Genomic DNA, 27317 nt, shown 5'->3' with positions numbered 1-27317 from the left:
CACCGAAAACTTCGCCCATAAAGGAAAGAAGGAAGAGATGATTGCCTAGCTGTCTACGATGCTGGAGTCCAGACTCATAATTGGTCGTCGCCCAGAGTTAATCTCCAATCAATCTAGATGCTTGATGGACTAAAAACCTTCCCACTTCATTTTTCGGACTAGTGTCACTTAACAACCTTCAGGAACTGTGTATTAGTGAAGTGCTAGTGTGTGTGTTAATACAGACTACTACGAACTGGAATGGTTGGAACCAAAGCCGTAAGTAGTATTCATTTATTGGCAAATCCGAGTCAGTTGCAGTTTCTATACATACATTCTCCATCCTGCTCTCATATCTGAATGTTTCCTTTTAGGCTGTGTTGTTTCCAATCCAACACCAACCCAAAAATCTATCGGGAATTAAATTTCAAATTAGATTCGTTTTAAGAAACAAAGGCACTCGCATTAAAGCCTCACACATTGCCTTTGCTGTGAATGAATATTTCCTTTCTGCTCGCACATTTCCTCCTCGAAACTGTGTACCTTTTCATTCACCCAGAATGCTCTCCCAATAACTTAAAAATGAAGATACGTTCTAGGTTGAAGGTACGGAAACCTCACCTAGACAAGAACGTTTAATGTGCGCTGTGCCCTGAGACCAGGTAAGACTCAGGAGCATATGCACACAACGAGTTAACCAGCGAGTATGCGCAAGTTTCCTAGGTTTCTTATCTGCTAGGTTTTTATCACAGCCTCCTCTTACGACAGATTGACATATTTCATACAAATATCTTTGATCATAACTGAAATGACGCACGCTTAGGTGTATAGGGAGTTCTGAAGAAATCTTTCCGAAGCTGCACACTGGATTTGTCTCAAAATTCACCAATGATCTACCAATAGGACCAGACAAAGTACCAGTAGTCACATCATCAATTTCTTCCAGTAAATGATGAAGTAGTAGTTCAATGATGTACAATAAACGTATGCATCACTGCAACGGCATCTCTAAATGGTTTTCGAGCACTCTAATCATCATCCTTGTGACCCAACATTAGTATTAGTACCATCGCAGCCGATAGCTACCATATCTCATAGGCCCACATTATTTTCTTGTAATTCCCGGCAGATGGAACTAGCAGTATTCTTTGCTAATGCTGAAACGGTCAAAGAAGCATGGCTGAGAAATTTATTACCCGGTTCTTCAAGGACACAATAATGATCTTTCCTCTTCATATCTCTATGACTTCCGGAGCCGGACATTACGAGTGTTTGGTCTTTCTTCCTATCAAAATAGATGGTACGAGGTTTCTCTTTATTAACAGTCACTTCAGTTCTTACACTTTTACGATTTTTGGCAATCTCTCTTTGTATTTTACTTCTATCAATTATGTGTTGCAGCTGCTCTGGACTCACAATATTAAAATCTTCCAAAACTTCAGTAAGAATAGCTACAATTTTTCTTCCAGTCACACCGGTTTTCTCCTTCACTTTTGCTAATGTTGGGAGGAATTTTCTCATTTCTATGCATCTAATCTGTGATTGCTTTCATGTCTTTAAAGGATATTTCCAACTAAAATCAGGATCTCCTCCAGCTTTAGCGTGTTCTTTATTGCCTTCGTTTTTTGTTCCCAAAGATGACGAGGAGTCTAAGGATTCAATAATGTAACTGGTACTGTTTTGGTTGAAAGTTTGACCGCTAGTTGCTTTTTGGCTTTCCTTTCTTCTCTTTTCTTTGTCCAAGTAACATCAATACCACCGATTACCATTTTTCTACTTATCCTTTGGTCTGATAAAACACCCTCTTCGATTCAGGCATTTTGAATGTCCTGTGTAACGACACACCGTGAAATCTAAACACTTGCAAGCTGCTATATCAAATGGTTTATTGCCCGGCTTCTTCAATTCTTGTAATTTATTTCTTCTTTCATTCTCCCTCTTACTGCCAATTTTAAAAATATTTTCGGTTTCATGTGGTAACTGTTGATCACTATTGATACACGGCCGAACGTAACAACAAGAATTGAAACACGTTACCAAATGTCTTCCACCTTTTCTGCTACCTTCGTGGAAACCAAATTCTATGCTGGTTCTTCACTTCCGCCCCCTTCAGCTGCTGACGCGTAAATAAATAACATGCCATAACGTCTCCGTAAGTTGGAAGCGTTCTCCAGTCGCGACCTTTGGCACTACGAAACATCTCTTGTGCTCTTGACATATTCTACCTGGTTGATTTTGCCATCTTTCTTCTTTATAGCACAAAACAAAAACACCAGATGTTAGGCTGTAATACAGTGGTAGATAATAAGCCCATCAGTAACTACAAAAGCGCAAAACTAATCAAATCACTAACGTAGCAACAAGGCCGCTAACCAGACACGTGTCCCGAGAACTCGTACAACACACTAATAACAATTGTCAAGCTGCCAAACAGTTGCATAAGACTTTAGCACGTGCACAAGCGAGCGCCCTGATTTTGTTCTGTACCCTCTTATCTCCACCCACCAAACTATTATACTAGTGACTTAGTACTGGCAACAAGTTCATTATACCAGAGAAAGACTGTTACTAAATAGAAAAAACTTCTTTATGGCAAACTAGCAAATTGCTTATAGTTGATCACTTTTCGTCTAATTATTCCCAAATTTCAGGGCCATTGCGCCCCAGCTAAAAATAATTTTAGTGAATTAAAAGTTATTGTTGTTATCTGCTGATACAGGATGCATCTTTTGCACCCTATCTACACTAAAACTTACAGTCTGCTTCCAGCGAAGATCTGCCAAATAGTTTCGTAGTAAATGGAAATTGATCTACAAAATCGCAAACTTAAGGCCCCTTGCGCTCCGGCTAAAAATTATTTCAGAGAGCTGGAATTTTCTATGGTAAAGTATTATGATATGATGCAACTTTTGCCCCCTATCCAAATTCGCATTTCGAAAAAATTTTTTTTCGCTCCACCCTAATATTTAACCTACTTCATTTCTCCATGTGTTTTGCAAGTATTTGCTTTTGAACATTGATTGATGTACTTCATATATAACACGATTTTCAACAGTAATAAGCTCAAGTATGAGTTCTCTGATTCTTGTTTATAGTGGCATTATTCAAAACAATTTCACGCTATCTTTTAGTACTGGTTCATACTTGATACTATGCACACCTGAAGATAACAACAGTTCCGAATAAGAACACTTTTATCCAGAATCCCAAAGCCGGGGAAGGGGCAAAAGCCCGACATACATTGATGCGCATAACGCATGATGCAAAACAGTTATTATTCAGGCATATTGTATATCTTTGTGGACTACATGAAATAGGTCTATATTAAATATTTTAGTAGGTGTAACCAAATATAATGTTCCTTCATGTGTGTTTCTGGGTAAAAGCGTTTTGAAACAACCAAACACCTTTCGAAAATGCAGGGTAAAGCGATTTTCCCCTTGCCTCCACTGCGTACGCTCATAGTCTGATCGTTGACAGAGCATACGGGTCTATTTTTTTTACTCAATGATGTCATTCACCTAGTTCGCCCGAACCGGTTATTAAAATTTCTCAGGTTCTTTGAACCGGTTGTTAAAATCGTATCTCCACTTCCATATCCGGTACTTGCGGAAACAACAATTTTCTAGTGTTACGAGGTGTCAAAAAACCTTTAAAACTTAAAAAAAGGAAATGGGCTATTGAGAGAGCATGGAACAAATGAATTTCATTTTTCTACACAATCCACTCTACGCTCAATATAAGTTTCCCATTACTTCCAAAGTGTCTCAATGCCTCTAAAGATTTTTTTTAAAATTTTTTTTTTATTGGATACGCAATCAGTCATACACCATTCGTTGCACCTCTTCATCAGATTGCAACTTCTTTATCTTTAGTGCCATTCACCACTGAGGCGAGATTCGGTACGAAAGGAGGATGAAATGAAGATTTTCAATGATCGCAGCCATTGCACAGGCAGTAGTATGAGGCCGAGTATTGTTATGTTATAGAGGAAATTTGTTTTCAGAAGTCCGTATTACGTCGTATAGTAAGTTTAGGACCTTTTTGGAGATCGGAATACAAGATATTATTGACTATGCGTTTCCTATGCTGTAACGCTCCAAAATGTCACCCTTTTGGTCCCAGAAGAAAGTACTAACTTCCCTGTAGATAGTTGTGTAGATAATGGATACTGCCATTGCATGCTCGCTTTCTTACTTCCGGAATGTAGTAGTGCACCCATGTTTCATATCCAGTAACGAATCTCTTCTGAAAGTCACTACCGTCTCGTTTACGGCGTAGCAAAATCTCGTGACACATCAACACATCGCTGCTTCAGTTCGTCTATCAACTGGCGTGATACCATCCTGGCACACACATTCCGAAATCTGAATACAGCGTGGATAATATTATAGATTGAACAGTGACTTATGCCAATGATTGTAGCTACTTCATCCAGTCATTCTGCATTGCCCCTTATCACACTTTCAATTTACATAGAGCAAAACGGTAAGCGATAACAAGAAACAAAGAGAAACTCTGAGAAAATCCACACACACATATGGTGTGTGTTTCCACCAAAAAGCTCACCTGGCTAAGCTGGGATCGAACCAGTGTCCCCGCATACAAGATGTCAATGCTCTACCACGGAGTCACTGCAGCTCCGGAGTAGAAAAAGGATTTCTACATGAGTGGTTGCGTTTCTCAAGTGAAGCTATAGGGTCTGAATACTTTCTTTTCATTATAGAAAAAAATTCAAGCTTTACGGTTTTATGAATTTTTAAGTACTAGGTCAACCTAAGTACGTAGAGAAGGTCGCGGGATATTACTCTGACTTCGTTTCGATATTATGCTCAGTCGACGCCTTTTTACATATGAAACAGTTAGGCAACCGGAGAAACCCTCGATCGCAAGCGTATTCGAATTATGAGCGTTAAAAGTTCAAAACTGAACAGATTTTGCAGAAAGTTTGAAGAGCCATTTCTTGAGATAGACGCTTCAGTTTTGATATCAGGGAGTTCTCCTGGATACCCAACACAGTAGTAAGTTCAAAACGTATGCATTTTGCAAGATAAGGCAATTATTTGGAATGGTGTGAAGGGTAATGGCGTCTCACACCATGCAAATTGCCTCCCATTTGACATACTGGGCCAACCAGTGGTAAAATTGGATCTGAAAGAATGGGAGGACGGTAGGTAGCGGCATGACGCCACGCCGTTCCCCTGCCTATCTATACTTATTATAGTTTTTTTTCGAAACTGGGGAACGCCTTAACTTTTTTCGAGGTGGGGGTACGGCGTCCGCACATTCTCCTTCACTTTCACCCCTGGGGACAATAGGCTAATAAAATGTATTTGATACTCCTATTCGACTATATTGTTAATCAAATATCACTATCCTGTGTGGCCACCTTCAAATTGCACAATCACATTCGTCTTGGGAACGGTTTGCCAGGCGTGCAAAATTCAATGAAGAACGACGTGATATTCATAATTAAACTTGTGATGATCTATATTGTTCTTCCCAGGCCCGTATTCCTGGGGGTCTAGGGGGCCGGGCTCCCCCTAAATTTTTACTGCTCCCCTAAAATTTTCACGATAAGCTTGCAAATGAACAATAATATGGTGATGAACTATAATATGGTTGGATCGGCCTCCCTAACTTCTACCGCTCCCCCGCATTTTTGGACTGACTACTGGCCTGGTTCTTCCCCTTCTGTAGCTAGGTCCAAACAGCTCGAGCAGCGCCAGACAGGCTTGCACTGTCGCGGTACTCCAAATCCTGTCGGCCTATGCTTATGCATCGCAGAATACGGTGTTCTAATACATCATCGCTAGCCATGTGCTTAGTTTTCAGCAATTGGAATGTCAATATTATGGGGAAATATTGGTCAAACTCCAGGAAATATTTTAAGATATTCAACGAGAAAATAGACCAAAAAATTTAAATAAGAAAAAAATGGTTAACGGGAATGTGCGCTGAAAATTGTGAACTAGGTGACTTTTATTCTCGAGAAAACCGCTGTTTCAATACATCACCTCTAGCCGATTGTTTGTTTTTTGGTCACATTTCTCGCGAAATACATAAAATATTGTCTGAAGTTTGGCCACTATTTTCAAACAATCGCCATTGAAATCCGTTGAAATTTAAAAAAAAAGAAATGGCTACCGATGAAATATTGAAACACCGTCTTCCACAATGGATACCACCATGTCCATGGTTTTTCTTGGGGTACTCCTGTTTCCTCCCTTCTCATTCCATCAATTCTTCCATCATTCACTTACCTCAATCATCGTCTTCCTTAGCCTAAAGGGTATAATCATCGGGTGTTAAACTGAAATATTTCATTTTTTCAACAATTCACAGGGGCCGGCTGGGTTGGGAGTCGCATTGAAATTAGTCCCGCGGCAAAGCGTTTCGGAGACACATGTCATTGTTTAATGTTTAGATGGCTACACAGAAAGTCACATTTGAATGACAATACAGTTGGTTTCAAATAAATTTTATTAGCCCATTTATTCGGTGTGCCAAATAGGGTGCAATTTGCAAGTTGTAAGACGCCATTACCCTTCATCCCTTCCCCAATAAGTTCCCTTATCTTGCAAAATGCGTACGTTTTGACCTCACCATTCTGTCGAGTATCCAAGAAAACACCTCAGTACCAAAAATGATGCGTGTATCTCAAAAAATGGTTTCTTCAAACTTTTTTCAAAATCTGTTCAATTTTGAAATTTTAACGTCCATAATTCGAACAAGCTTGTGATCGAGGATTTCTCCAGTTGCCTACTTGTTTCATATGTAAAAAGGAGTCGACTGAGCATAGTATCAAAATGAAGTCAGAGTAACACCCCACGACCTTCCCTAGTAAGTGGAATTAATTACTATTTTCCACTAATGGGTTCAGACACTAAGGGGTATGTATGAAAGCTCAAAAACATATATAAATTATTTTCAAGAAGATATAATATTTTACCTAAGCAAAATGAGTTTCTGAAAAAATAAAGAAAGAAAAGAAAAGAAGAAAAAGAAAGAACACATATTACATATTTAACGTTCAAAATTATTGTCAAGATAAACTATCTTCGTATTACACGTGTGTATAATATTTACGTGGAAACAAACAGTTAAAAATTGAAAAGCGCTTAGCTGTTTCTTCGAATTATTCTCCCTTTCTCTTCGCTTCCCTTGGCTCTTCGATCTTTTACTTTGAGTTGGATTCTTCTTTTTTGTGTATGATTCCTTCCGTTTCCCCATTTTCCACTTTTATTATTTGTAATAGTTTTGTCACAGTTCACAGGTTCCGTCTCTGGACTTCAAACGCTAACAAGGAATTGCCCTACTACTGTGACTGCAACAGTACACATGTAAGTTTGGCAACGAAGCATTATGGCGTCCTGCGTAAGCATGAGATTCAGCCGCTAAAACTATTTCCGTAAACACAAAATAATATTTGGATAAAATGTAAAACCTAACACGAAAAACGGTAACATAATATTCATGTTCCGTAATGAGACAACTACTTGTAAAATAATTTATGCTTGTAAGTAAAAATTTCGTAAAACTGAGCACAGGAGTAGCAAAATCTAACAGCAAGCGCCATCTTGCGTACTCATCTTAAAACTGATCAAGTTTTCCTCTTATATTTTACTTTTTTAGCTAACAGAATACATAAGCACAGAAAATAGTATCTCAAGTTGTAGCTGACGCATAACTCTATTTTATAGTGTAATACTTATAATATGTGCCATTTCTTTACGCGTTGGTTAAGGCAATAAACTAATCCTTATACTGACTTCCGGGTGGTGATCCACCTTAAAATGAGTGGTCATAGGGGAGGAAAAAACGGGATTTTTCTCTGTCTGACTTTCTAACGTTAAGATTATGTGCTGAAGGTAAGAAGCATCATCATTCTACAATAGGTTGCTTTTACGTAGAATATCAATTACTTGAGTTCTTCTCCTTCGGGCAACTTTCCTTATGTAGTAAATTCAAAACAATTTCAATTTAAGACAAATATTTATAGGGAAAATTAAACATTTAATAGGGAAATCTGTTATCAAAATATCCAAACACGTAGATAGAAGACTATCTAGTGAGAAACATTGTAAAACTTTATAAAATTCTCCAAGTTAGAATTAACATTTACTGAAAAACATTCGTTATGCATCAGTGAGGATGTAGTGAGCAGTGAGCACAGGGGAAATAATTACGAAACTGTTTGCAAACAAAAATTAGAGACACCAATGCAAATGCGACAACGATATTTTCTCTCTTTTTTTTTTTTTTTTTTGGTATCATCATGAGTTTTACACATATGTTAAAATTTGATTCTTTCCCAAATAAAAAATAAATAAAATAACATAATGATAAAAATGACAACAGCACTTCCATGGGGTTCGAACCCACTACCTTTGGCACACAGACTCGTTGCTTTAACTAACTGAGCTATTTGTTTCCTTACGTGAGCTGAACCTGTTCTACAGTAAAGACGATTTTTCATTACGATTGTGCTAACAATTCGTCCTTTTCCATAGGCAATTTCCACTATTTGCTCTATCTATACGTTAATACTTAGCATAAATTCATATACAGTGAAACCTCTCTAAAGCGGACAGCCGTGGCGAATCAAAAATTGTCCGCTATAGAGAGGTGTCCGCCTTAGAGAGGCTTCAGTATTTTCTTATGTAAATTAATAAACAAGGTAATATGCAATTAGAAAAAATATTTTTGCATGAATTACGTATTTATGAATATTACCAAAATGTTACTGTTCCTGCATTATTTTGCATCATCCAATTCCCTATGTTCGAAGCACAACATGGGAATAAGATGTTAATAGTTCTCTGCACTTTACACTTATCGCTACTTACTACGTTTTTGGTATGTTGCTTTAATTTGTGAGTTAATTGCAGTCCATTATTTTTTAAAGACAGTATGCGTACCCGTGGTCAAAAATACCAAACTTGTCTTCTGCTTCGTTAGAGATTCCAGCGGGACAGTAGAATGATGTGTCATCCCAAACAGTGGGCAACTGTCAATCACTTTTGTTTCTGAAGCAGGTTGGGTGGGAGTGGAATGCAAGCAGAGGACATAAGGGTGTTGTGAAACAGGGTACCTTCCTCTGGGTTGCTGAACAGACAGTTCAGGAGGTAAAATGTTGTCACACCTTCATGTTCCTCCTTGGTGACATACGTATGAATTACTAAAAGTGTATTTTTACTATAATTTTCAACTTGTTTCTAGAGAAAGTGTCCGTAATACGAAGGTAAATAATACCTATAAAAGACAAGAAAGACTGTCCGTGTCCGTACTAGAGAGTGTCCGCTTTAGAGAGGTTTGCCAATATGTTTTTTCCTATTACAGTGTCTGGGGATTACAAAATATGTTCGTTATGGGAGGTGTCCGCTTTATAGAGGTGTCCGTTAGTAGAGGTTTCACTGTATTTGGAGTTCGCTGATAATGCATATAATAAGACATATTAGAAATATTTCGTTAAAATTTTCGTTTGTAGATCTAATCCACGTTTCTCTTAATGACATAGATGTCGCTGCTTCGTGTTGAACTGCCGAATTCCCTCGCGTTCTTGAAAATTTCCCACTTTAGCAGAGTTGGTAATTCTCGAGATTTCTGTCGATTTAATGTTTTTTGCTTCTAATTTCTTTATTTTAAGCTAATATCTAACACAAATATTAAAAACAAAGTTTGTTATTAACCTGTCCTGCTGGCGAAACCTTCCGAAATTTCGAACATATAAAGAAAACGGAGATATTTTCAAAAAACTTCAAAATAAAGAGACGCGTCATTTATTTTGCTCATAGTAGTACGTCTTAGGTGACATATGTTCGAATGTGGTGGATGAAAAAGCGACAGAACTTTCATGGTTACCTTATATATTCATTTATTTATATTGATACCAATTTTTATGCTTGTAGCTCCTTTGGGATATGTTTAAAGATAATTTGAGTTTGGTATGAATAACGTGTTTTGAAATGCATCTTTGGTTATAGAACCATTATTATATTGTTAATAAATGTAACTGAAATAAAAATATATTATTAGTATTGCACTTGCCTTCATTTGTTGAACATTTGTGGTCCTGATGTTAATCCAACCAATTTACAGTGGCAAATAACGCCCACATCTTCACGTGTTTAATAATACTTCTTCATTTCACAAACGAACTGTCCTTGATTTTCAAAATTTCCATTTTTTTTTTTTTAACTAAACATAAATTACTTGAGGCCTAACGTATCGTACCTGTTGCCTTAAAGTTTGCATATCAATTTAAAAAATAAATCTAATACTAATGGTTTGTTCTTCTTGATTATTGCAATTGGGTATAATTTACTTAGTTACTATCGGCTTCTTCGCAGTAATATATTTTGTCACAGGATTTTTGCAATTGTCCGTACAAGCACAATAACTGCAGCAAGACGACTTACTTACAAAACACCTGCAAGACAGTGTTTTTCTGGTTTCGTATGTGCAGGGTGGAAGTAAGGCTGTGTCATCAGAAGTGGACGTATGGTTTTATTGTGATCTAAGAAAAAAACAAACTTGGTTAGATCTAAAGGCTCTGCAAAGGGAATGGTGGAGTTACTCCAGTAGTTCAGTTGAGCAGTGCATCTCAGTACGTGTTGGAAAGAGTTGGAGGTGCACGGTAAACAATGTCATTAACTGCTGATGGGGTGACAGGAAGTGAATATATCCACATTTATCACAAGAATTTCTCTTTCTTAACAATCTTTAAATAGACAACCTCTAGTTGGTGAAGTTGAGTATCATTCAGGTCGTATTGCTGTAACAACTGTAGCACATCTAAAACAAAGTCCGATCTTCTTGCTAAACTGAAAGCATACTGTTTGCTCCCTACTTTACTGGTCGAGTCACAGACTGTAAAGAGATGAAGAGCTGGTAAACTTGGAGAATTTTACACCCAAGTGCTTCTGAAGCTATATGACATCCTAAAGCTCTTTTCCTTTCTCCAACATCAGCGACTAACCGCAAACTATGGCAACAGACGTCTTTCAAATCATGCCAGTATGATATGGCTAACACGAACACACCCATGCCTGGTCTGTGAATTATTAGGGTTACACTTCCTTTGTTTCGAACTGAATCAAATGCATGAAGAAAAATTCTTGTGTGCGCTTCATTGTGGTTAGTTTCAAGGTTTTCATACGTTATTAATTGAAATTCATGTTTAAGGTAGCGGTCGTTTTCGTTTCCAAACTACCAGACACTGGAAATTTGCTGGATTAACATCAGGAACACAAATGTTCAACAAATGAAGGTAAATGCAAATAAAGTTGTTGTAATACTAATATTATATTTTTATTTCAGTTTTTTAGATCTGTTAATTCAAACTTGTACATAATTTTTCATTGAAAATGATACAGTGAAACATCTGAATAATGAACATCAATGTAAAATAATAAACTTAAGAATATTGAAAATTCATTGCCACAGAAAAAAATGGTTGTCATAGACAATTATGGACAGAAGATACATTACACTAATTCTTTTGTTTGAAATGTAAAATCTAGAAACTAGGCTATTCATAATTGAGAAGAGCGAATGAGTACATCTTCCCCATTTTTATTTCAGTTACATTTATTAACAATATGATAATGGCTTTACAACTGAAGATGCATTTAAAAAAAAATGTAACCCTACCAAACTCAAATTATCGTTAAACTTATCCCAAAGGAGCTACAAAGGTAAAAATTTGGTATCAGTATAAATAAATGAATATTTTAACTAGTGATACCCTATATTTGGTCATTGGGCTTACGAAGGGCAAATGGGAGGTATTGAATTTGCTCATTCTCCAGTTTATTTTTTCTTATAAAAGAAAGCCACATATTTGAACTTTGAGGAACGCTGACAACACTGTTGTGTGTCGTACGCAGGAACAAAATCTCACATGTAGGCCAGACATTGGGAACAGTCATATAAAAAAAATGAAGGGCGTAGGTGCAATAGCAAGGGAGATAAAAATTCGGAAGCTCGTACCACTCTCCACTTTCCTTGTATATTTGTCGTCTACCTTCACGTTGTCTGGCAGCCATAACGACGCCCCTATTTGTCACAAGGACATGAACCATATCTCGTTGGAAAACTTATAGAACACAGATTATAACTAGATAACTTTTGTGCCCCCATGCTCAACTTGTAGAAAAAGAAGAAGAAAAAATTTGAAAAAAGAATTTTAACTTTGTGGAACTCTAGCAACACTCTTGTTTGTCGTACGCAGAAGGGAGGGCACAAAAGTTACCTCTCTAAAATCTGTGTCCCACAAGTTTTCCAAAGAGGTATAGTTCATATCCCTGTGATAATTAGAGACGTCTCTAGGGCTGCCAACGTGACGACAGTACATCGAAAAATATGTACAGAATGACCATCGAGGTACGAAGTTCCGAAATCTTATCTCTGTTGCTATTGTATCTATACCCTTCATTTCTTTATATGATTGTTGCCATTGTGAAATTATTTTTTCCTGCGTACGACAAACAACAATGTTGCCAGCGGCCCACAAATTTTTACAAAAATATGTTTTTCTTCCATTTTTTAACTTTCTTCTTCTTCTTTTACGTGTTGAGCACGGGTGACACAAAAGTTACCTCGTTGGAATTTGTGTTCTATAAGCTGTCCAACGAGGTATGGCTCATGTTCCTGTGACAATTAGGAGGGCTACTAGGACCGCCAACGTGAAAGTGTACGATTTTCTGCGTCCCACCCCTTTTGCCCCCTCCTCCCAAGTTGTCGACCACGCTGGGGGGGCGACAACATCGGTTTTCGCGATCACTATAGTGCCTATAACAATAATCAGAAATAAAATTGCGTTAGGCTTTCCATGCATGCTCAACCCCCTCAGATCCCGGCCTAACACAGTAGTAGTAGTTATTGTTAAACAAAAATGATGCTAACCTAACCTGATAATCTGCTAAGCTCTCTTGAAAGAGGCATTATGTTGGTATGTGATAGTGATCATAATCATTATAATAATAATAATAATAATAATAATAATAATAATAATAATAATAATAATAATAATAATAATATAATATAATATAAAAGTAATGATAAAATGTTCAGTATCATGACAGCTATAACTCAGAAGGGTGAAGAATGTAGGACAAAATCATTGTAGTAAAATTTTAAACTATTTAGTATGCTAATGAACGCAGGTTTCTATGAAAGCTTAGGGATAATATAATTAGTTGACATAATGTAAATGTGAGTAATATGAGGTTATTCAAGTATGTTTGAATTAGGAAAAGAGAACAAATATAATAATATTTACAAAATCTTATTTATTGAAAAAGGAAATACAATAAAACTGAATAATAATCAAAATATATTTGAATATGTAACACATTTCGAACTGTAACAATTTATACTGTATAGATTTTTTTCCCTTCCTTTCTCATATTAACGAAACTTCATAGCGAGTATTGTATGTCATTCTTTCTACCTGAAATGAGAATAGGCAATAAAAGAGTTACAATTGGAACTTAATATGTGTTATTTAAATAACATATTAGATACGAATTGGATTATTTTTTTTTGATCAAATTATGTAGGGAGTTCTTTACTGGAATATTATCTTAACAAGGACTTGGATGCTGGTGTATATGATATCTTATAGATAGAAAATCTTTGATAATAACTGTTGCGCTAAAAATAAGAATAAAAAGAACTTAATCACTTTATTAGATGTGCAATCTGAGTATATTTCATAAATTGGCTAGGCTTAGCCATGAATTACTTTGTATGTTTTCTTGTTCTTTTATGGCATAAAAAGCATATTTCACAGTAGTATCTGTGAAACATGGAAATCATTTTTCCATCTTCCCTTTCGGGGCTTTTCATGACAGCCCACTATTTTTTCACAAAAAATGATAACCTGAATTCTGAGATATTCCATACTCATTTCCAGTAACAAAATAAGCATGACTAATATAGCAATTTATCACTTAATAAGCACCCAGTTAACCGTTTCGTAGAATTATGATGGCTGCTTAGAAAATTATTAGTGCAAGATTTTGTTTTCGTTTTTAAATTCTGTAAGGTGAGGGATAGGCCTGGAATTTAAAGTACGTGTACATTATCATGAAGTTCAGTAAAGCAAAAGGGCAAAATCTCGCTTGGTCTGTCAGGTCTCGGGTTCGATTCCCGGTGGGGACACTCGGTCGAAAAGGTATAAAAGCTTTTTCAGGTCATCCATTCTGAGTAAGGTTTTTCTCATTCACACCAGGCAAATACAGGTCCCAGGCCGCTTTCTTCCTTTCCCAACCTCAGTTGCTTAGCCTACTTCGGGGCTTTATGACCTTTAACCGCCTCACTGCTTGCTTCGGAGTGTTGAGATTTTCTACTCCACTCTACCTAGTCCGGAACCTAGATCTTGCTTGGAGGTGTGTAGAAATCCTGCGTCAAGACTGTAAGGTTTTGGGCTACCTTTTTCTACCTCGCATTAGAGAAAAGTTGTATTGTAGTATTTCTGTAAAGACTGATGTTATATTAGAAGATTTTATAATAAACCGGTAGTGGGAGTCAATTCCGGACTCTGATTTACTCAACTTTGCTCTACCTATCCCTTCAAAGGGAAGAACTTTCACATGGTAGAGCGTTTCCGACTCAGTTTTAACTGATTACCTTCTTACCGGACATTATTTTTATCAACCAGATAAGTGAACCTTTTAAATTTATAGGTATGTGATTTTTTAAATAGTGAACTTAGTGATATTTTCTCTCCACGTATCTTAACGCTAGTACATTTTTCTTTTTACCTGTATATGGCTTAGACTAGATCCGGTAAAAATACTTTTCCAGAGAATACGACTAATATGGTTGAGCAAAATTCCTGCCCTTCCTTTAACATTGCCCACCTTACTAAATACTCGGGGCACGTCACTGATGACCGCGATCGGTCTCAGTCTGGGATGCAGTCTTGGAATGTGGAAAAGGAAAAGGAACTTCTTCCACTATACCTTCAAGACGTTGCTCTCGATTTAGTCCTCCAGTTTAAAGCTCAAAATCAGTTAGAATCACTTAGTTATGATCAGTTAAAAACCAAATTGACAGATCTGAGCAGACCGAAATTCTCGGCTTGCAGAGTTTGAAATTTTCTAAGTTTAGCAAGGTGAGAATGAGCCCATAGACGCATATATATATATATATATATATATATATATTACCGAAGCTAAAAGTAATCAGGTAAGTTATGACTCATGCTACCCGTGCTACGGAGGAGCAAAAAATAAATTATTTGTCATTAGGTCTGAAAAAAACTTTTTACAGAAAATTGCGTTAGAAATTTTCGCAACGGTCCAGGCATTACAGACACACTTATACGCTTTAGAATCGGCGCACGACCTAATGAAAAATCGGAATTATGTTGAGCTGTCCTAAGCAATTTATTCTCTGTGTGGTCAAACTTCATCTGTTAATAGCATGAATCCGTCTACGGTGTCATGGTGGCCATACGTCGGGAATTTTGGGAAAAGCGGGAATTATGCTTGAATTTATCTATAGATCCTTGAATTTTTAAAGAATAAACTAAGTTACAAATTTGATGCTTTATTAACATTTATTAATATTTTAGAACAGTTTACAGACACTGCATTTCCGATTGAGGTAAATTCCCTTGTTAGGTACGTTAGTTACAAGGGCAAATATTTAGAATCGTCTCCTATTTTCGACGAAAAAAAAAGCAGGTCTTTATTGCCTATAAATTGGTTTTGTGGTAGGTAACTATAACAAGAACTTATTATTTTACTCTTTCCAAGTTGATGCCAGGAAGAGCATCAGAGGATTTCCAGTGCCATGGTAAGACTTCGTTTCAAGAAGGTTGGCTGCAGGACCCATTCCTTCGGGATTGGCTAGTCAGACGTGAAAAAGATGTTTATAGTGCAGGTTGCCGATATTTTGCCCTCAGGCTATTATTTCTATTGCCAGTATGGAACTCCAAGCATTAATTAGCCATATGCAGCGGAAGAAAACACAGAAAAGAAGGAAGCCTGTGATTCGTTCAACCTTCACACATTTATAAGAAGACCACAAACACCTTCAGCTTCTTCATCAGGAGTGAAAAGTCGAGAAACTAACACTGTTTCGTGTTCAGCTTCCTCGTCAGGCATTGTCTGCAATAAATCTAACAGCAATAGTAATAATATTGGATCTTGTGATCTTCACTCAAGTGCCTTCAAGAAGTATCTGTTAAACAGTGATGTTACCAGTGCGGAAATTAAATGTGTTTATACAGCTGTTTCCCTACTTATTCCCATTCAGTGAAATAGCAGGAAAAATGCAACTGGCCCGTACTAAGATAGGATACATCATTTTATTTGGGCTAGCACTGCAGTTCAAAAGGGAACTTCTTAACACAATACATACAGTGTGCGGTAGCAGTCCATTTGTTATTGGGTTCGATGTGTTACTTAACAAAGTGTCTCAGAAAAATCAAACGGACGTCGTTGTCAGATTTTGGGACACTACTAAGGAAAAGGTTTGTACTCGTTACGTGACTTCAGCTTTCCTTGGACGAAGAGAACCTCAGATCACCTAGGTGCATTCATGGACTCTGTGAAACCCTTTGACGTAAAAGTATAATACAGGTTTCTATGGATGAACTAAAGTTCTTTCAGGAGTTTAATACATATCTGAAAAAGAAGAATGTAACTCTGGTCCTTTAAACTTAGGCAGTTGTGGCTTACATACATTAAATAATGCTTTTAAAGTTGGTATGTTCGCAGTAGATTGGAATATTGCAAAGTTTTTGCGTACTTTGTTTAATTTATTCAAGAATGTGCTAAGGAGAGCTATATATACTGAATTAACAAGTTCCGATATGTTCCCGCACGAATTTTGCCCCTGTCCGTTGATTATTAAATGGAAAAGTGGCACAGCGAGCTCTTGATATGCTTCCCTGCCTCAGAAAATTTGTGAAACAGGTGCCATCTTTAAAAGATGGTAGCAAACCGTCTTGTAGCAGTTATGAAGTAGTAGAACACTGTCTTGAAGATCCAATGTTAGGCCCCAAACTAGCCTTCTTTAAAACCGTAGCTAGTGATTCACAGATTTTCAGAGTGACGGACCTTTAGCTCGTTTCCTATACTCAGAGCTGCACAGGAGTGTGTGTGTGTGCAGTTATGCAAAGATTTGTGAAACCGGAACACATTGAAAATGATAAGATCGACGTACAAAAAGAAGAAAACTTGTTGAATTCAACAAATGTTGATGCAGGATTTGCCACAAAAAATTGAGATAAAGAGATGTCGGGAAAATGTTAAGGATATTGAACTAACAAGGTTCTACTGGAATTGTCCAATATTGCAGAAAATGGTCATAAAAATGCAGGAGCGATTACTACTGAAATTTAAGTTGACAAAAGCCATAACTTACTGGAATCTAGAGGTTGCTGCATGTGATGAAGGGATGCTCCGCTTTAAGGAACGTTTAACAATATTAGTTCAAAGCAATTGACTTGACAGCCACACAGCTGATGTCACTACTCAACAGTATTGTTCTGTAATCAGTAATTCAAATACCAAAACGCATCTTGAATCTCTTGATAAAAAGTGTCAAAGATTTGACAGTTTGTGGTCTAATGTCATATCTGCCCACAAAGGTGAGACAGATGCTTTGATGAGGGTTCTCCATTCTACACAATCTCTCTCACGGAAATGCAAATATGGCAAGAAGCTTTTCTGTAAATAAGGAGTGCATTGTTGAGAACATTCTGTTAGACAGAATTATCAAGCTGCTTTGGATGAGAGAAGGAAGAAGAAAGAATGTGAAGATGAAAAAAGACATAAACAGGAAAAGAACAAAGTTGTTAATCAAAGAGCTAGAAATAAAAAGGCGAAGATAGAAGATGCAAGGAAAGCTAAAAGTGATATTGACAGTGAACTTGAAAAGGCATAACATGAGCTTTTGCTGTATGGATTAGTCAAAGAAGCTGCAGTGACATTTATAATTTTCTACAGTTCTTTCCTTTATTACGAGAATTTATTATTATTATTATTATTATTATTATTATTATTATTATTATTATTATTATTAGTGTGTGTGTAAGAGCGTAAGAGAGAGAGAGAGAGAGAGAGAACAGAAAATTTTAGTAGTTACTTGATTTGTTGAATCTGTGCATATTCATTTGATAATAAATTTAGCTATAAATGGAGCACTCAAAGCAGTCTATTCAGTACAGTATTTGTTTGTTTCTTTCTGTTTAAATTGTGGAAATTATTATTATTATTATTATTATTATTATTATTTTTTTTTTTTTTGTGTAACTATGAGCATATCGTCAGACTGTGAATGGTCATGATATACCGGGTGTCAAAAAAGTCAGCTGACAAACTTCGGGAGGTAAATCTTCCCATGAAAAAAAGCAGGAAAATCTTGTAAAAACTGTCTTCAATGTATACAAAAATAAATAGTGCTTTTTTACCTGTTCAGACTTCATTATAGTAATGTGGAACTTAACGAAATAACTTCCTGTGTGTGTATGTGTGTGTGACAGAATATTCTAGTAGTTACTTGAATTGTTGAATCTGTGCATATTCGTTTGATGTAATAACTAAATTTTGTCAGCAACCATCATTGATCGATTTCGTTTGGATTGCCCCTGCTTTGAAATGTCTTTCGCTTGTATGAACGTATTAATTATCCCTTGGGTATGCCAAGTTACTAGTAGCTATTCTTACTGCCTTAATTGTGGTACTGAATTCATGCTAAATGTACCTTAATGATTGTTTTACTTGGAAATTTACTCTAATTTCGTACATTTCATTTAGGTTTCGGTGGATAACGATCTGTCCCCAACTTGGATCACAGAAGAAGAATGTCTCCAGATGCAGCCCAAGAAAAAGGACGTATTCGTGATTGATCCTTTTGAGGGAGAGGCGTTTTCGTATTTGAAAAATTTCAAATGCGTGTAAGTATTCATATATTTTTTTTAACACGTTACTAATAACTTACGCCATTAATGTCTTTTTGAGATTTAATTGAAATTGCAAATGTCATACATCTGATTATATTGTAAGGATCGTGTTACTTAAAAACAATCTGTACGCAAAACTGTTGTTGTAACTGTAAGGAAGAACGGACAATCGTTGTGTAATTTTAGTACACAAATACTGATTTTAGCCATAATTTGGGGGATTGAATAGAAACAAATACTGCGGATTTTTTTTTTTAATTTCTAATGCCCGAAATTGGAAATATCCAGAAATATACATTGTTAAATACTCAGAATCAAATGAACAAAACAGATGTACATGCTCTTCCATAAAGAATGACCACACTCTTTATTACTGTTTTGAGGCAAAAAAAAATTTCTAAGTCCAACTTCGGGTATCTTCGGAAAATGTCAACCAGGTTCAAACTTCCACGCCAACCTTTACAATCGGGAAAAAATGTGCTGATGTGTTTTTCTTCTTTTGAATATAATGACTTGTTACCAAGTGTAGGAAAAAAAGCAACATTGAAATACTTAATGATACAATATTTCGAAACCTTGTATTAATGTCAGCACATGCTTGTTCGTAATTTAGCTTTCCATCTGTAAAAAGAGTGGAAGAAAGAAATCGAATATAATTCTCGCCTGTTTAGTAAAATAAAATACAAAGTAGAACAAAAACAGTGTTTGCAATGGATATAAAGGTAATTGTCTTAAAATCGTGTTATATTTCTTAGATGACGGTACCATAGAGTCGTCGTGTTAGCTCACTGGTAAACTGTTAGACTTCAAATCGTAAGGTCGTGGGTTCGATTCCCATCTGGGTCAGTTCTTTTTCTTCTTGTATGAAATTTTATTTTCTGCAATGCATAAAAATTTTATAAAAAATTACATTAAAATATATCAGTTATATATATATATATATATATATATATATATATATATATATCATTGCAGTAATTATTATGTTTAAAATATAACGTCTGAGATAGGTGTTCACAGTACGTCGATATTATATATGTGAATGTTAAATAGAACTTAAGAAAATCGTATAATAGTAATAAATAAGTTATGTAGTGTATTTGTTTGTAGCTATTTGTCATATAGAGGTTACTTCTCAACATTGTTATTACAGCATGTCATTTATGTTCTTGAAAAATTATGCGAGGAATAAAGAGAGGGTATAAACAGAGAATCTAAAGTCGGAACGCTCGCAAAAAATTCCTGTACAATTCCAAAGGTCACGTGAGCAGACTGGAATTGTCCTTATGAAGCATGCCACAACGTAAAGTTTTTACATAGATTTTCAATACCTGATATGCTTTTGCAATATGAAAGTGATGATACCTTGGGTCGCTCTCTCTCTCTCGCTTGCTCGCTATCTTATCTGTATTTATATATATATATAAAGGGGAATTATGCTTTTGTTTCAACAAATGTCTGATGTCTAGAGCGATTTTAACCATATTTTTTACTGTCTGGAAAAGAGTACTGTCGGGATACATATGAAAAATACTAGAAAAGGATAGATATTAGTATCGAATGCATAATTCGTGGTCGCTTAGGGAATAGTTCTACTTTCAGTTCCGCTTAAGTCTAATTAAGCTCTCGTTAGCACGCAGGGTGGTTACATAGGGACGTAAAAAATATCGAAATTAACCGATATTAGAGTCGAATCGTAAGATTTCAGCGCCGCCAACAGTGCCCCATTTCCCATTAGTCCAACTAGACCCGTGCTTACAGGGCAACATATTTGAAGAGCGAAAAGTTTAAAAATCAAATAATATTTTTTTTTCGTATGAAAAAGTTTAAAAAATCAAGAGTAAATATACTATTTCGTGAACAATCCTCTTTTACTATACTAATATGTTTAATGATAACGTAAGAAATCTAAAAATACTTCAGAACATGTTTCCCATTTGTTATTTTTTGTTACGAAATTGTAGGTGTAGCATCTAGTGAATGGTATTTAGCTGCATTAAATTGTTAATTTACTAATTAAGAATAATCGAATTAAGTTTTATTTTTAAGTTAGGGATGAAGGGGTGGATAAACATATAATTATTGGGGGCGCCGAGAGCAGAAGTGCCTAGGGATGCCAAGCTTCTAAATGCATCACTGGTCGCTAAATTAATTGGTAGAAGTTTTAATGCCATTTAAGACAAAATTTAGTCCTAGCGGTGGCAATGTCCGTTTGCTCTCCTAGGAGGAATGAAAGGGGCTGACATCAAAATTATATATATATATATATATATATATATATATATATAAGACCGACATTAGTGTCGAATCCATAATTTTGGAGGTCGCTTAGATAAAGAGTGACACTCCAGATGCCATGTAAGTTAAGATCCCTTTAGCACCCTGAAGGGGTGTGTGTAATTGTGACATGTAAAAGTAATTGAAAACGACCAATGTTAGTGTCGAATCCATATCTTTTGGGGTCCTCAAGTTCATTTGGAGCAGTTCGGATGACATTTAAGTTCAACTTTCGGTAGGGGTAAGATCCCTTAGCACATCTAATAAGAAGAGTCGAAGGGAGTAAGATATACAATGATTGAAAACGACTGATATTAGTGTAGAGTCCATAGTTACGTTATCATCGAGATAAATAGCAACACTTCTGAATGAACGTCAGCTGGATTTTGAATTTATAGGGGCAGCATCGAAGGCGTTGCTTGCACAGTTCTAAATATTTGAATGTTTCTGTATAAATGTATATTCCAGCGTAACTCCGGCCGGAAGTCTGGGGCAACCTTTACCAAACGTGGGAGACATATTACGTTCAATCTAAGAAGAAAATATTGTGGTAGTATGATACCCCAAGTTATAAAAGTTGGGAGGTGTGGCGTAAAAATAGTGTAAAACGACTGATCCAACACTTAGTGTGTTATCCATAATTTTCTCGGCCTTTGAGATGGGTAGTGATGCTCCCAATGGCGTGTACATCCAAATTCATACCCATCTTCACAAGATGAGGGCCTGGGAGAGCTGAAAATAAAATGTTAAAAATTACTGAAATATTTGTCGAATTCATAGTTTTCGGGGTCGAGAAAGCGTTTCTAATAACTTTGGAAGGTAATTTGTACCCACTTTAAGTTGGGCTTTTTAATCATATCAATTTCTCACCGTGAGAAGAAATGACTATTTCAACTAGTATATGTATCAAGCCAACCTTCGCAATCGAGAAAAAGATTGTGTGAATGTATGTTCCGTCTTTCAATTGAAATAAGACATGTTAAAATCAGAGATGGAATGGTCAGTGGGTGAAATTGGTCAAGATTTGTGAGTGGGTCAGTGGATCGTGGGTCAAAAGGACGTGACCTACTTGCGAAACACCACTCATCGTGACTCGAACTGACCCACCGACCCATTCAGTCCAGTGCGTTGTAGACAGCATCTTCTGAACACTGGAGAGTTTGTCTACGTTTTACTTTCAAGACCTCCATTTTTTTTTTCATTTGTTTCTAATGAAAAAAGTTCATGCACTTTTGGATTTTGATATTTGCATTTGTAATAGTTGCAAGAGCAATAGGAGTTGAATTTTGAGATGCGGGCTGTGAGCTTCTAGAGGAGTTCACTACTGGAAAAAATATTTCTGAATCACCTGTAATATATGAAATATATATATATATATATATATATATATATATATATATATATATATATATATATATATATATATATATATATATATATATAATATATATAAATGAGAGTAACTATGTCTGCGTGATCATCACGGTCAAATTGCAAAGTCAAATGAAATGACGTTTGATATATAATCAGGCCCCAATTACAAATAGGAAGTTATCAAAAGCGTATCACTTTCATTATAATACATAATCTTAGGGGGGAGTGGGGTTCCGAATTTTTGCAAAAAATTGAGTATCTCACAAGTCGTTCAACTTAGAGAGCTGAAATTCAGTATATAACTCTTTAGTAAAAATAAACAGAACATGTTCTGGCATTTAAAAAAAATTCTTTTATGAGGAGGGTGGGGGATTTCTATATATTGGAAATTGGTAGTGGGTTGATTTGTAAAAATAATCGAAAACGATTGATATTAGCTGAGAAACAAAAACTACAGTTATTTGCATTCTATACTCACTGTTTCTATTATAATATGCAGAAGCTTGTGTTTAATATATGGAGCGGTCAGAGCATAAGGCAATCAAGCCAGAAAGTTGTGAGAAAAATAGCCATAATATTTGTACCCTAAGCTTAAATGGGGATTTTAAATTAGTACGGTATGCTTAATCATATGGAAAACTAGCTTTTTTTTTTTTTTAACGTTGGTCTACTTTACCTTGATTTGCGACTTTCAAATTAATTTCATCCTATTTTCTTCTGAAATGTATCTGTAAGAAAAAAAAAAATATTATTATATATAATAAATTTAAATTCATCTTAATTTGGAAGATGACAAACACTTTACTATTGTATATCGTAAAAGCCAGATCCACCGGTATTGTAACAGAACGGTGCTTGAGCGATTAACCCTAGAAACTCAAACTCCGATAAGTGATAATTTCACAGTCTTGTTTTATTACAAGTGTAACCTCTTTAAACAATCGAGAGGAGGACGTGGATCATGGGTCAGAGTTGATGACGATGGGTTTTGGTGGGTCGGAGTTGGTCACAATGGTTCAAAGTGGTTCATAGTGGTTCATAGTGGGTGGTGGGTCAGAGTGGGTAACGGTTTGTGCTGGGTCAGTGGGTCAATGGATCACTTTTTGGTGGGACAGAGTGGTTCATAGTGGGTGGTGGGTCAGAGTGGGTAACGGTTTGTGCTGGGTCAGTGGGTCAATGGATCACTTTTTGGTGGGTCAGAGTGGTTCACGGTGGGTCGTGGATCAAGTTTCATTGACCCACACCATCTTTGGTTCAAATTGTACTAAAGAGAAGAGGCTCCGAAGGTGCACGTCGGCGATTATGCTCAAATTTTGCACATAGATAATACTCTATCAGAAAGCAGTAAATCTGAAACGGTTCACGGTACCACCTCCTAGAACTCTCTTGAGTTTGTGTGATTGGCTAAATTAAGACTTCAGCGATTTATCCTTCAACAAGCGAGCATTTTATCATTGCTTCCGTGGCGAAGTCAGACGAACACTCGCCTAGTAATCCTAACATTGATGGTTCGCGCCCACTCCCGGGGTATATTTTTTTTAGTGTTCTTTGACTTACCTAAATATAAAAAATCACGCATATAGGCGATTTAACGTATTTTGGAGAAGTCATTTTGTAGTTCGTTGGCGCTTCGTCCTGTCTTTGCCACTGGTATTATAATTTTCAAAGCGGAAGTGTAGCCATCGCAGATCGTTGCTGCGGGGCCGTCAATTTTTGGCGAGAGGCTGTTAGTTGCCCATCGGTGGTCCACCGACGCTTACGACATGGTTTCGTGAAGTCTGTTGGCACCCGTAAAAGTCTGAAACGGTAAAACAGATGTCAAAACCGGAAAACACGTACTTAATATTTTCAAAGGCACCCCGTATCGAGGTAAAAACATTTCCTTAAAGCCCCCGGAGGGTCCCAGTCGGGGTGCAACTCAAAATTTGAAAATGGCTAGGGGAATCAAGTAGTACATCATTTAAAAGTATTGCTAAAATTAAAGAAAGATTATAAGAGTGTCGAGTCTCTATGCTAAACTTGTGCGAGCGTTCAAGATGGTAATAAATCCTTCATTGAAAACTCCTTGGCCACCTCTAGAAATGTGAAACTGTAAAACCACTGTAAAACCGGTATCAGAAGATGTAAACACTTGTCTTATTATGCCAAAGTATAATGCACCATGTAGAACAAAATGTGCTCCATTGTAGGTTTATTACATCACTAATGTTAAATTATATGTTCTATGGTTGTGTCCTTTAGGCTAAAGGACAGGTGATTATGAATTATGAAATTAATAGTAGAATATAGAAATGGAAGGAATGCTGGGCAAGATGAGTTTTATTTACCAATAGAATTGACAGTTCGGCATAAACTTTGACAATATCCACATTTTGTTTTTGTTCGTCTTGCTTTTACCTTTTTCAAGCACTTGGCTACGTAAGGGTTAGCCCCAGCATGATTGATGCCCCAGCATTCGTTCCATGTCTGTATTCTACCATTAATTTCATGGTTCACAATCACCCTGTCCTTTAGCCTAAAGACACAACCGTGGAACGTAGAATTTAATATTAGTGATGTAATAAACCCGCAATGGGGCACTTCTTGTTTTACCTTGGTGCATTATAATTTTGCAATGGTAAGACAAGTGTTTATTTCTTCTAATGTTCACAGTTTCACATTTCTAGAGGTGGCCACGGAGTTTTCAACGAAGGATTTATTACAATCTTGAACCCTCGCACAAGTTTAGCATAGAGACTCGAGACTCTTAGTATCTTTTTCAATTTTAGCAATACTTTTAAATGATATACTACTTGATTCTCCTTGCCATTATCAAATTGTGAGTTGCACCCTGACTGGGACCTTCCGGGGGTACTTTGGGGAAGTGTTTTTACCTCGATACAGGGTACCTTTGAAATTATAAAATACGTGTTTTCCGGTTTTGACATTGTTTCATCGTTTCAGATTTTAGGGAAGCCAACAGGCTTGATGGATAAAATGGTTCTTTATTCTCTTGGTTTTTCAGATACAACCCCCCCTCCCCATTCCGTAAACGTCAGTGGACCACTGATGAGTAACTATCGACCTCTCGCCAAACATTGGTGACCCCATAGCTACGATCCGCGGTGGCCTCACTTCCGTTTTGCAAATTATACCACCAGCGGCAGAGACTCAACGAAACGCGAACGAGTATACAACATTACTCCCCCAAAATATGTTAAATCGCCTATATGTCTGATTTGTTTATATTTAGGTGAGTCTGAAAACACTAGAAAAAAAGTAAGTACCCCGAGGTTGGCGCAAATCTTCAACCTTAAGTTTACTAGCCGCGTATTCTTCCGACTTCGCCACGGAAACGACGAAGAAAACCTCCCTTGTAGAAGGATAAATTGTTGACGTTTTAATTTAGCCAATCAAACAAATCCCTCTATCTCGAGTTCTATGAGGTGGTACCGTTAACCGTTTCAGGTTTATTGCTTTCTGGTGGGTTACTATCTATGTGCAAAATTTGAGCAAAATCGCCGGCGAGCACCTTCAGAGCCTCTCCTCTTTAGTACAATGTTAACCAGAGATGGCGTGGGTCAATGAAAACTTGATCCACAACACACTGACCCACGACACTCTGACCTACGACTGACCATGACCCACAATGGCTCACCACCCAATGTGACCTATTGACCCACCGTGACCCACTGACCCAACACCAACTACAAATCACTCTGAACCATTGTGACCAACTCCGACCCACTAAAACCCATCGTCATTAACTCTAACCTATGATCCACGCCGTCCTCTCTATTGACTAAAGGGGTTATACTTGTAATAAACCAATTATTTCCAGTAGTTAGCTCTTTTAAAAACTCACAGGCTGCATCTCAAAAGCCAAGTAGTAAGTCCTATTGCTATTGTTACAATTGCAAATATCAAAATCCAAAAGAGCCTGAACTTTTTTTTTCATTAAAAGCAAATGAAAAAAAGAAGAAAAATGGAGGTTTTGAAAGTAAAACGTAGACAAATTCACCAGTGTTCAAAAGATGCTGTCTACAATGCATTAAGAAAAGTGGGTCGGTTGGTCAGGGTGGATCATGGTGGGTAAGAGTGGGTTACAATGAATGGTGGGTCGCAGTGGGTCACTTGCTGAAGACCCACTGACACATTCAAAAATATTGGCCCACGGACCCACTTCATCTCTGGTCGAGGAATACTATTTAGCTGATCAAAAAACAGACGACTTCTGAGCAGATTGGGTCAATGGGTCAGTGTGAGTCACGATGACGTGTTTCCCAGTGGGTCACGTCTTGTTAACCCTCGATCCACTGACCCACTCCATCTCTGATTTTAATATGTTTAATATCATTTAAAAAACGAAACATACATCTACACAATTTTTTTCCCGATTGCGAGGGCTTGCTTGATACATACACTAGTTGAGATTGTCACTCCTTCTTAAGGTGAGAAATTGATACGATTAAAAAGCCCATCTTGAAGTGGGTACAAACTACATTCCAAACAGGGTGGGCAGAAACCAAGGTTTTTGTTGAAAAACCCAAAAAACCTGTTTTTTTGGTTTAAACCCGTTTTTTTTTGTTTAAACCAGTTTTTTTTTTTTTTTTGGTTTATATAATTTGCTGTCTGTATTTATACTACATATGGACAGAAATAAGTTTATTTCGCCTTGGTGTTATTATGCAACAACCGGGTTATTCTGAAAGGGGTCACATAAGCTTAAAGTGGAATCCAAACCGCTTCTCGGCTTACATCTGAGACAAATTCTCCTCCATTT

The 27317-nt window shown here is 36.7% G+C and overlaps 1 protein-coding gene across 4 annotated transcripts in view; it reads left to right on the top strand.

Moving 5' to 3' along the window:
* LOC145664449 (DNA topoisomerase 2-binding protein 1-A-like) overlaps window positions 1-27317 on the top strand; it is a 1008895-nt gene that overhangs the window by 83180 nt on the left and 898398 nt on the right. For all 4 annotated transcript variants that reach the window (XM_081731135.1, XM_081731136.1, XM_081731137.1 and 1 more), the window contains exon 3: window positions 18759-18898. In XM_081731135.1, the coding sequence (XP_081587261.1) occupies window positions 18759-18898 (140 nt within the window). The remainder of the gene's footprint in view (window positions 1-18758; window positions 18899-27317) is intronic.

This window comes from Thermobia domestica, chromosome 11 (genome assembly GCF_964235325.1).
Source record: "Thermobia domestica chromosome 11, izTheDome1.hap1.1, whole genome shotgun sequence".
Classification (NCBI taxonomy): Eukaryota; Metazoa; Arthropoda; class Insecta; order Zygentoma; family Lepismatidae; genus Thermobia; species Thermobia domestica.
Note: the sequence above shows the minus strand (reverse complement) of the source record. Positions and strands in the feature narration are given on the sequence as shown.